The sequence below is a fragment of the Erpetoichthys calabaricus genome, chromosome 15, assembly GCF_900747795.2.
Source record: "Erpetoichthys calabaricus chromosome 15, fErpCal1.3, whole genome shotgun sequence".
In the NCBI taxonomy this organism is placed as follows: domain Eukaryota; kingdom Metazoa; phylum Chordata; class Cladistia; order Polypteriformes; family Polypteridae; genus Erpetoichthys; species Erpetoichthys calabaricus.
Genome location: NC_041408.2, coordinates 65,952,618 through 65,965,222, shown reverse-complemented (window position 1 = coordinate 65,965,222; position 12,605 = coordinate 65,952,618). Strand labels below are relative to the sequence as shown.

The window sequence follows — 12,605 nt, the reverse complement described above, 5'->3', positions numbered from 1 at the left end:
TTATTTTTCCAAAAATGTCCTGGAGCACAATGATGCTCCATGGAGGACAAAAGGCAAAGGAGTTGCCTTATTGCTTCATGACAATGGTGATTAGTAAATATGATCAAAGTGTTTAAAATTACTGAAGGAATTAGTACAATGGATCCCAGGTAGTGCTTAAAAATAAACTCTGCAACAAAAACACAGGGACATGCATGGAAATTTGTTAGGGTTGATTTTGTATAAATGTTAGAAAGACCCTTAGACACATGGAATAAATGACCAAATAGTGTGGTGGAGAGTAGGGCTTTAGGGATCGTCAAAACTCAACCTGACGTTACTTTAGACAATGTAGGTGAATAGGATGGATGAGCTCAATGTGCTAAATGACCTGTTCTCATTACAATCATTTTGGTGTTCTGATGTTTCCTCTGTCTACTGTTTGTGTCTGGCACCACATTTATTTAACTGTTGTTGTGCAATGGTTAGCTTTACTTGAGTATTGTATTAGTTTACCTGTGAGGCAGTAATCATCTAGAGTTCAACTTGGGTACTTTGGTAGTCTCAATGTTTGTTTCTTTTTTACCTCACTTTTTTTTATTGATAACACATTTGGTGTTGTGTTTTGTTTTTGTTCTGATACCCAGTGCTTTCACCTTTTGCCTTTGTGTCTGGTCCTCTGTTTTGGGATTTATCTTTTTACATTTGGTGTCTGACTTACTCTGCCAAGACTTGCATGAACCTTTAGCTTGTTTTTGATCATTGTTTCAGATTATGCACTTCTTAAAAATAAGCAGGTTTTTATTTTACCTTGCCAGTTTCAAAGTCAAAGCCTTGACCTGATCTGCATGCGAATCTGGTTTTGTTCTGCCAGCTGTTTTTTAGATGCAGTGTGCTATTCTGCAGTATAGCAGCTCGACAGGAAAGCTGGTGCTGAGGGACTGTGCTGTGCTTATTTTCGTTCTTCCGTGAGCACACCTGGTCAGCACACATCTGACAACTTGGATTTCAGCACTGTTATCCTTATACAAGAATGTATAGAAAAGTAAGCAAATTGCTATGGTGATTATAAAAAAACATATGCCTCCTTTGTTTTGGGTTTGCAATAATAATTGTGGGATATCAGATAAGGCATTTTGGCAACAGATTTAAGATAGATCTATTTTCAAAATTTTAATTAATTGTGGAGTGAATTTAGAAACTAATTTATAAATTGCCTTTAATAAATGCCTGATTTTAAATGTGCTAAAGGATGTTAAGTAATTATATATTACATTAGGTTTTAGATTTTCTGTGTCACAGAATCAAGCCAATACAGATTTATGTGTTATGTCACCATGACAACCATGTTGATATCTCCTATCATGTCTACTGTAAAAAGTAATTTAAAATCTTCACCTGCAAATGTGAATTTGTCGCATGACTTATCTATTAATCCCATTGTTATTATGATTTGTTTTTCATTGTTAGAAGATCAATATTTGCATTATCAAAATGTTACCCTCCTTAACAGTTTGCGCTTCCTGCTGGACTTGTCTGTGATATTATATATTTTAACATAGACACACATTAAAAACAAAACACCTACCTTCATTTTATTGAATTACGTCATTTCAGGAGTATAACCAATGAGACAGTTATAGATAAGGTTTCTTTATTACTACAATTTATGGACAGAACTACATTAAATTAATATTTTAATGCAATATTAGGGACTATAACTTGCTATAATATTTTTACTATGACGTGGTACCTATAAAAAGTGTTCACCCTCTTGTAAGTTTTCCCATTTTATTGTTATACAACATTGAATCACAGCTGATTTAATTTGCTTTTATTTTTTCAGTGATCAACAGAGAAAGAGTCTTTAATGCTGAAGTGAAAACAGATCTCTGTAAACTGGTCTAAATTAATTACAAGTATAAAACACAAAATATTTTTTTCATGTAAGTGTTCATCTCCTTTAATATAATAAACTTAATTCCTCACTAGTGCAGCCAATTGGTTTTCCTGTCTTGAGGTTTCAATTGTCTCTAGTCTAAATGTACCTTGCGTGAAAGGTCCAACTTGTGGTGAGTCAGTATCACAGTCTAATGATACACAATGATTACAAAAGAACACTCCAAGCAACTTGGTGAAAAGGTGACTGAAAAGTACAAGTCAGGATGGATAAAAGAAATATTCAAATCACTTCATATCCCTTGGAGTCCAATTAAATCAATAATTAAGAAATGGAATGAGTATGGCACAGGTTTAAATGTGCCTAGGGCAGGCAGTCCGCAAAAATCGAGTGATCGTGCAAGAAGAATACTAATGACAGAGGCCACTAAGAGACCAGTGACAACTTTACAGGAGTTACAAGCTACAGTAGTTAAGGCTGGAAAGACTGTCAGACAGTACTTGTAGCCCTAGTGTTTCACTTGTTGTAGCTTTATTGGAGAGTGCCAAAAAATAAAGCCACTGCAAAAAAAACACACACATGACATCCTGGCTAGAGTTTGTTAGAAGGCAGGTGAGAAACTCTGAATTCAGGTGGAAAACGGATTCATGGTGTAATGAGACCAGAATTGAGCTTTTAGGCTATCAGACTAAATGCCTTGTTACACTGCACTTTACCAAAAACATAGAATCTCCACCATGAAGCACAATGGCTACGTCATGCTATACAGCTACTTCTCTGCAGCAGGGCCTGGTAGGCTTTCTGAATGTAGAGGCTAAAATGAATGCAGAAAAATTCAGAGGAATCTTGAAGGAAAACCTGATAAAGTCTGGAAGAAATCTGTTCATTTGCATCTAGGTGCATTCTATTTTTGTTCACAAGAGAATTCTGTGGAGGTGTTTTATTTAATAATACTTTAGTAAAAATGCATGTGTTTGGGGTGTAGAGAGCATATGACTGGACGATCTGATATGTGGATTATGTAAGACAAGTAACATGAAATGTTTTCATGGACATTAGAACATTATGAACAATCTAGACAAAAACAGGTCATTTAGCCCAACAAAGCTCGCCAGTCCTATCTACTTAATTCTTCTAAAATTACATCAAGTCGAGTTTTGAAAGTCCCTAAAGTCTTACTGTCTACCACACTACTTGGTAACTTACTGCATGTGTCTGTGGTTCTCTGTGTGAAGAGAAACTTCATAATTTTTGTGCAACATTTACCCTTAACAAGTTTCCAACTGTGTCCTTGTGTTCTCGATGAACTCATTTTAAAGTAACAGTCTCTATCCACTGGACTAATTCCTTCTATAATTTTATACACTTCAATTATGTCAGCTCATGATCTCCTTTTGCTTAAACTGAAAAGGATCAGCTTTTTTAATCTTTCCTCATAACTCATCCCCTGCGGTCCTGGAATCAGCCCAGTCGCTCTTCTCTAAATGTTTTCCAGTGCTGCTATGTCCTTTTTGTAGCCACATTGACCAAAACTGCACATACTGTAGTACTCTAGATGAGGCCTCACTAGTGCGTTTTAAAGCTTGAGCATAACCTCCTTTGACTTGTACTCCACACATCATGCTATATAACTTAACATTCTGTTAGCCTTTTAATGACTTCTGAGCACTGTCTTGGAAGCTGATAGTGTCGAGTTCATTATGACTTCTAAATCCTTTTCATAAGGTGTACTTTCAATTTTCAGACATGCCATTGTGTATTCAGACCTAACATGTTTGCTTCCTACGTGTATTACTTCACATTTACTCACATTAAATTTCAACTGCCACAAATCTGTCCAGGTTTTTATGCTTTTCAGGACCCTCTATAATGTTTCAATGGATTCTGTATTATCTGCCAATCCACCTAGCTTGGTATCATCTGAAAACTTAACCACCTTGTCATTTATATATATATTAACATTTTTAATGAACAGGAGGGGCGGCACGGTGGCGCAGTGGTAGCGCTGCTGTCTCGCAGTTAGGAGACCTGGGTTCGCTTCCTGGGTCCTCCCTGCGTGGAGTTTGCATGTTCTCCCCGTGTCTGCGTGGGTTTCCTCCGGGAGCTCTGGTTTCCTCCCACAGTCCAAAGACATGCAGGTTAGGTGGATTGGCGATTCTAAATTGTCCCTAGTTTGTGCTTGGTGAGTGGGTGTGTTTGTGTGTGTCCCGCCGTGGGTTGGCACCCTGCCCGGGATTGGTTCCTGCCTTGTGCCCTGTGTTGGCTGGGATTGGCTCCAGAAGACCCCCGTGACCCTGTGTTCGGATTCAGCAGGTTGGAAAATGGATGGATGGATGGATGAACAGGAGAAGTTGGTAGGAATCTGACTGGTGGGAGGAAGATAGGCAAGGGCAATGGAGAAACAGAAAAGTGATTTGTATGAAATTAAGGAGTGTTTTAGCCATACCATAAAATAGACAGGGAAGGTATCTATCCATCCATTATCCAACCCACTATATCCTAACTACAGGGTCACAGGGGTCTGCTGGAGCCAATTCCAGCCAACACAGGGTGCAAGGCAGGAAACAAACCTCGGGCAGGGCGCCAGCCCACCTCAGGGCACGCACACATACACACACACCAAGCATACACTAGGGCCAATTTAGAATCATCAATGCACCTAACCTGCGTGTCTTTGGACTGTGGGAGGAAACCGGAGCACCCGGAGGAAACTCACGCAGACACGGGAAGAATATGCAAACTCCACGCAGGGAGGACCCGGGAAGCGAACCCGGGTCTCCTAACTGCGAGGCAGCAGCGCTACCACTGCGCCACTGGGCCACCACAGGAAAGGTTAAAAAAAGGAAATTTTTATATGTGATGCTTTGACTTCCTGGAATCTCATTCTTGCTCTGGACACAGCTCAACAGCTTCCCCTATCAGTAATAAAACATTTATTTTTATACTGCCATTCAAAATGAACATATTCCAAAAGCATCACAGTACAGTGCAGTTTCCAAAGATGCTTTGTGCCTTCTCTTGTTAAATCACAGGCAGGTCACAAACCCAAACTATTGGGCCAATTACATTAAGTCTGTGTCTCATCAGTCGCACAGCTGCACTCAGATCTCAAACTGGGTGGTTTGCTGTGTGGTAGGTGCAGCAATGTACTGTAATAAGCGCATGCCCCCAACCTCTCTCTCTCTCTCTCTCCCCTCCACCATCATAAACACTCTCCGAAAACCACCTGCTTCATTTTAATTATACAGTAAATGGATTAAAAGTCATTTTACTCACCTTATATAAAGCCGACATTGATGCTGAAGCCACAACTAGAGCAATGCCAATAACCGAATGGCTATGAAATCCATCCGCATAAGTCATCATCACAATTCCTGCAATGGCTAGTATAGCAGCAACAATCTGAAGAGAGGAAAAAAGAGAAAGCTGCAATTCAGGATTTTTTAAAGTTTAGTAATACTTCCTAATATATTTCTAAAACAGATCATTGTTTTTCATAAATATATACATTTACATAATGGCACAATGTATAAAATTGCAAAGTCCTGGATGCTGTGTCTCCCTTTTGAGGCCTCCATCTTCCTCCAAAGGCAAACTATTGATTGGTGCCCTGTAATAAATTAGCATCCTGTCCATGAAGGCCTTTTAGTTTTGAAAACAGTTCTTATTATTAAAAATTCTAACTCTCTTCTATATCAATTCTGTTCAGGAACAATGTGTTATACATGTGTTATACATTGTGCCTCAACAGAATCGATATAAAAGAGAGAGTTAGAATTTTGATCCCAGACCAGCTTCGAGATCTAATTTGGATATTTTTCTTTTTGTTACTATTTACCAGAGGTGGGCGACTTGAGTCTCAATTTTAGTGACTTGCTTAGTGATGACTTATAACTTAACCTTAAGATAAATGACCTATTTCCTCAATTGTTATATTTCAATTTACATTCCTTTAATTTATATTCCATTAATACACTTTTCATGCTCCATGGCTGCATAAGTCATTAGGATTACTCAGCATGTTGGAGCGCAAATCCAATGGAGGGATTGATTTTGAAGATGATCAGTTTTGCCAATTCTCAATTTACTGCAAAATACACTGCAAAGAACGGAAATGTCCATCTGCAAGATTGGTACGACAACAAGATCTTAAAACTTATTTGTCATTTTAAAATTTATCAGGACAGTTATGCTTGCTAGAAAGTTGGCCCCAAATAAAGTAATTGATGTTTTATTGTTCCAACTAATGTACCAGCCTGTCTCCTCGACCTCTTGTCAACACCACAGTTCCACTGATCCCATTTCGTGCTGCTTCTCTCTAAGCTGATTCAAGCTCTCCCGTGCTCAGCTGAGTCACCCATTGTGTACATGTGAAGAAGTCATTTTAAAATAAGAGTAGATTATGCAGCTACATTACTTGGAAGTGGTATAGCCTTTCAAAATGCATTTTCTTTTATATACAGTGTGTTTCAGATGCAGTGCACTTAAAAAGAAATTGGAATATTGATAGGACAAACACCAATGACTTTACATTTACATTTATGTGCTTGGCAGACACTTTTATCCAAGGTGACTTACAGCAGAGGTAAACATAATCAAGCAACATTAGAAGAGGGCCTGTCTGTTCAGCAAGTGTAATAGGACAGGTAACAAAAGCTGATTGCCACAAGTGAAAAGAGGTAAAAATTAATAATTTACAATCATATATTATAATCGATAAGGTAATCAAACTTCAATAACAAATTATCCAACAATATGAAAGATCACAGAGTATAGTTTTTTCTTTTTTTTAAAGTAAACCAAATATTTATATACCAATCAATGTTACTTCTTATTAAGGACAGTTCTCTCTGAGAAAGTCTGTCCTCATCTTATATGTTTGTGTACATCAGACATTATTATAATTCAATTCATCGCAGATAGTGGTGAAAGTGTAAGCACTGTTTTACTCATGTCTTCTCAACCATGACTTGGTACGACAGGCATGAATGTAACCATTATAACTTAAGACGACTCGAAACCTGAAGCTCAGGACCTGAAACATATATGAGACTTGTTTATGTAGGACTTAGTCCCATCTTTGCTATTTATTTTCTTGTGTAACCATTTAGTCTGAAACTCTTTGAATATTTCTTCGAAAATGTGTGAGACTGTTCTGAATCACAATGTTGCTTAATATGCTTTGTGGTGTGGTTCCACTATTTATTATTATTGAAAGGCCCACCATGTCATCTGCTAGCTGTGGCAGATGACATTTAATGTAAGTAAATGTAAAGTATGACATGTAGGAAATAGAAACAAGAGATCTGAAACTTGAATTATGCCTTATGAGAAGGACAGATGAGTTGTAGTGAATTCATCACTATCTACATCCAGACAGTGTACAGAAGCCATTAAGAAGGCTAACAGAATGTTAGGTTATACCACACGATTTGTAGATTACAAGTCAAAGGAGTATAGTGGATCCAGGCTGTTACATTACAATGAGTTCAACAAGAACACAGGGACACAGTTAAAAACATTTTAGGGGTACATTTCACACAAATTTTAGAAAAGTTTTCTTCACACAGGGAATCACAGACATATGCAATAAATTACCAAGTAGAGTAGTGGAGAGCAGGACATTAGGGATCTTCAAATCTCAAATTGATATTATTTTCAAGAAATTAGGTGGATAGGATTGGTGAGGTTTGAATGGCTGGTTGCATTTAAAGTGTTTCTAATGTTCTAATGGACTGATGATTGCCATACTACAGTATAAGTGTGGTAGGGACATAACATGATTTTCTCTTAGCACAAACAAATTCTGGTTAAAAATCATTAAAATCTAATCTGCTATGACTATGTCAAACCAATGAGTCTGTATTGTGTTCTAATTGTACTAGAAACTGAAAAATAACAGAAATTTAGTCTAATTAAACAATGAGAAAGGTTAAATCCACGATTTTGCAGTTTTGAAGATGGAGTCCATGCAGGCTCTGCCTGAAATCAAAATAATGTCAACAAAAACACAATTCTAAATTCAAAATGTTTAGGGATAAGTACCAAAAAGGAACACTATAAAAAATAAATGAAAATACAATTAAAACACCAGTTGCTTCTCAAAACATGAAAAAACAATTAAACGTACATCTACCCTTGTGAATGGCTGCCCAATTACCTCACTCTTTACTGTCATGGCTGTCTTGATTTTACAATAAAGTCACACCAATTTAAAGATATCGAGTGGCAGAGATTTTTGCCTGATTTTTTCAGGCAGTTACAGATGTGAATTTAAAGTTTGTTGTGGTTAAAACATGAAAAGTCATGATATCGTTCATCAAGTGAAAAGGACTAACTGAAGCATATTTCTCCAATACTAAGACTTTCATGTGATTTCTTCCCTTTAGTTTTTCAAAGTTGTTTAATAGGAGTGGGTGTCTTTTCTAGCATGACTGCAACATACTGAGGCACCTGCATCACCCTTCAACCTCCAATCTTCCCTTCTCTTATTACTAAAGCCATGGGGTGGCATAGATGTAGTGGTCAATGCTGTTCCCACACAACACTATGGTCCTGGGATTGATTCCTAGTTTATCCACTGATTTGGTCAAGGTCAAGGTCTTTTTACTGTCACACGTACAATGTACAGTGAAATTCTTACTTGTGTAATGTTCCTTGCAGACACAATTATCAACATAAAATTACAGGAAGAGAAAAAGCTTGAACCTAAACCTAATATCTATATATATAATTCACTAAGCTGACAGAACAAGCAAGACAACCGTGGGGTACACACGGCATAGCCGACAGAACAAGCAAGGCAACCTTGGGATACGCACGGCATAGCCACGCCCGCCAACTCACAGAGACCCGCCCACCAACGCTAAGACCATGGGATACGATGACAACTCACAGAGCCACGCCCACCGACAACACAGAGCCTTGCTCGCCAACAATTCACTATGCAGCCGACCATGGCACACGCCCGACAACAATTCGAGCGAGAGCGAAAGCATTTGCCAAGAATGTTTTCATTAATCAAGAACGAAAGTCAGAGGTTCGAAGACGGTCACAGACTGTCATAGTTCCGACCATAAACGATGCCGACAGGCGATCCGAGAGTGTCATTCCCATGACCCGCCGGGCGGCCAACCAGGTAACCAAAGTTAATGGGTTCCGGGGGGGCGTATGGTTGCAAAGCTGAAACTTAAAGGAATTGACGGTGTGGAGCCTTTCGCTTAATTTGACTCAACACAGGAAACCTCACCCGGCCCAGACATGGAGAGGATTGACAGATTGATAGCTCTTTCTTGAATTCTGTGGGTGGTGGTGCATGGCCGTTCTTAGTTGGTGGAGCGATTTGTCTGGTTAATTCAGAAAACGAACGAGACTCCCACCTGCTAAATAGTTACACGACCCAAGAGCGGTCAGCGTCCAACTTCTTAGAGGGACAGGTGGCTTTCAGCCATGTGAGATTGAGCATTAACAGGTCTGTGATGCCCTTGGATGTCCGGTACTGCATGTGTGCTACACTGAATGGATCAACGTGTGTCTACCCGGCGCCGTTGAACCCCATTCGTGCTGGAGACCGGGGCTTGCAATTGTTCCCCACGAACGAGGAATTCCCAGTAAGTGCGGGTCATACGCTTGCACCGATTACGTCCCTGCCCTTTGAACACACCCCCCCTCGCTACTACCATGGTCGGATGACTTGGTGGATTATATATAGAAAAGCAGCCGGAACCACAAAGAACAATGAAAAGACAACGTGGCTCAGAGGTGCATGTGGACTGTAGCAGAAACAAAAGCGACTGAGGCAGTGTTTGGAAAATGAACAGTCAACGTGACTCACAGGTGCATGTGGACTGTACACAGACGAAAGCGACTCAGGTGAGGAGTTGGGGGCGGGCACATGAGCAGGCAGTGCGTACTGAACGATGATTGTATGTTGGTTCGTAGTGTGCATTGTTGCAATGTTACTTTTCTTGGTGGTTTATTAAATTACGGATTTGTCAAATGTTCATTTGTTTCCCTGTGCTTAAAAATCATTAAAAAAGCGGCGTAATTATGCGGCATAACACTAGGCATAACATTACATACACAAGAATCACAGAAGATGTGGCACTTACAGTAACTCACTCAGTTGATTACAGACAGTTTATCACATATGACAGCTAAGCAGCCTTATTACCTGCCGGTAGAAACTGTTCTTAAATCTCTTGGTTCAGGTGTTAATAGTTGTATAGTACCTGCCTGATGGAAGGAGGAAGAAAAATGTCCATGCAGAGGAACCGGGGTCCTTTTTGATTCATTTTGACTTTCCCAGACAGTACTTGGCAAATATGTCCTGCAGAGAGGGTATATCTTTGCCAGTGATGGTTTGCACTGTTTTCACCACCCTTTATAATGCCTTGTGATCCCTAGCTGAACTTCTGCCATAACAGTACACCATGCAGCCTGTCATGATGGAGTCCAAAGCACATTTCTAAAAGTTGATGATGGCTGTTGGGAGACATTCAAGCCTTTCTCAGGTGTCTGAGAAAGTAAAGTCACTGATGGGCCTTTTTGGTGACCGCTGTAGTGTGTTCTATCCACCTAAGATCATTGGTGACGGTAACCACCAGGGATTTAAAAATGTTGACTCATTCCACTGCCTCAACCTCAACGAGGTGTGATTTAGCTACTGCTTCCTGAACTCAATAATCATCTCCTTAGTCTCGTTGATGTTCAGAGAGAGGTTATTGTCCTGACACGGCTCTATCTCCTCTCCATAGGCTGCTTCATTATTATCTTTGTGCTTTCCTTCTGTACTCTGTTTTCTTCCACACCTCAAAGGTACCCATTGAAAGCTAATTGGTAACTCTATGGGAGTGAGAATGGGGTGTCCATGAACATGCTGTGTGATAGACTGATGTTCTGTCCAGGGATGGATTCTAAATTGTGCCCTCTCAAAGCTTTAAGCAAGAAATGAATGAATGCATTGTAAAGTGTATTGTTGAAAATATTTGAATCTCTTCAGATAAAGTGAAGGTCAAAATGGTACTGGGTTGAGACTGAAATATGTGAAATATTCTCATGTTTACTGGGTTTCACAAAAAGAAATCTTAACAACTGACTAAATGCACCTCTTCAGCCATTTATCCATCTGTCCATTCATCAATTGATCATTCGTGTGTAACTTAGTCTTTGTAACTTGCTTATCCAGCCTACATGTTATATATAAACACCACCATCCAGCTCTCACTGACCTTGTGGTAACTATTCAAGTGATTTAAACCTAGCCGTCCTTTTAATCTTAAAGAACTCCCTCTCTTCGGAAGACACTAAATCAGGAGATTTATTGCTTTTACGGATCAAGCCATAACCATTCATCTATTCATTTTCACAAACCACTTGATTGAAATACAGTCATGGGGCACTTGGGATGAGGGTGACAGTCTGCCTCTGTTATACGTTATAAATTAAAAGCTTAGGAAGACATCATACTAAGACAAAAGACTTTGAGAAGTAGCTCTGACAATTTCCATAGGAAGAATTTTAGGTCTGTTTGCCCTATTTTCATATCTTTAATATGGTTGTTCTTGTGTTTTGTTATATGATGCTTTCAAATAGATTTCAGCCACGATATTATATTTTTCAGCCCAGCAAAAAGTATTATTTCATCAAAATTACTCAAATTACCATTAGAAGTTTTCTGATTTTCAGCAGATCTCCTGTTAATGTCATATTCAGCTGTCATTAAAGATCATCAGCTAACGCATTCGTTTTTTAATTCAAATTTCCTCTTTTCTTTTGCCCAGAATATTTTATAAAAACAAAAGACTGATAACTTTGCAACATGAAACCACTTTTTTGAAATGTCAGATTGTGCAGGCAGCTTTAACTGCAGAAGAACATATCTCTCAGAAAATAACAGCTGTTCATTTCATTTGAACAATAGCTGGGAGGAGGTACAGCAATTTTACGATCCTAAAATCAGTCAAATGTCAAAAATAATTAATTACAAAAGCCATGCTGTTGAATGAATTAAAAGACATACTTATGTTGAGTCTTTGCTCAGCCACCTCCATAAAATAATGTTCTTTTTCACAAAGAAATGTATTCTTTGTATATTTTAGTGTCTTTTGTATAAGCTTTTGCTCACTGCAGCAGGTTTAAAAATGAATGTGGTTTTACATCACGCAGCTCTTAGTTATTTCTTTATGTCATTAAATAAATCTGTCTGTCTATAAGTACTTCATACATTTAACAAATGAGAAAAGACCATTCAGTCCATCAAGCTCCTTTGTTTAGCTAATAGCTAAGTTGTTCCAACATCTCATCCAGGTAATTCTTAAAGTTTCACAAGAGTTCTGCTTCAACTACATGTCTTGGTAATTTGTTCCAGAATCCCAGAACTCTTTGTTTTGGGGGAGGCAGTGCCCTGTGCATATCTGCCTCCAACGGTCTTTCTTTTACAAAGGCGTTCCGGCCGGGAAAATGCCCTGGCCATCCATCACACTGTACAATGTATGAAGAACCATATAGAAACAGACACAGTTAGCTGCTTAAAATGGAAAAAAGTAAGTTTTTCAGCAAAAGATACACTATCCTACAATAAATAACTCACAGTACCACAATTAATAAATCTACACGTTTTATTTAATTTTTAAAATTTGAAAACTACATTTGTAATATTTACAGATCTTTTTACCTAAAATACTGCCAAATTTACTTTTTGATATTAAATTGTATATTCATTGTC

At 38.6% G+C, this 12,605-nt stretch overlaps 1 protein-coding gene across 3 annotated transcripts in view; it reads right to left on the bottom strand.

The window, feature by feature from the left end:
• slc35f3b (solute carrier family 35 member F3b) overlaps positions 1 to 12,605 on the bottom strand; it is a 360,618-nt gene that overhangs the window by 11,781 nt on the left and 336,232 nt on the right. For all 3 annotated transcript variants that reach the window (XM_028820728.2, XM_028820729.2, XM_028820730.2), the window contains one exon: positions 5,156 to 5,281. In XM_028820728.2, the coding sequence (XP_028676561.1) occupies positions 5,156 to 5,281 (126 nt within the window). The remainder of the gene's footprint in view (positions 1 to 5,155; positions 5,282 to 12,605) is intronic.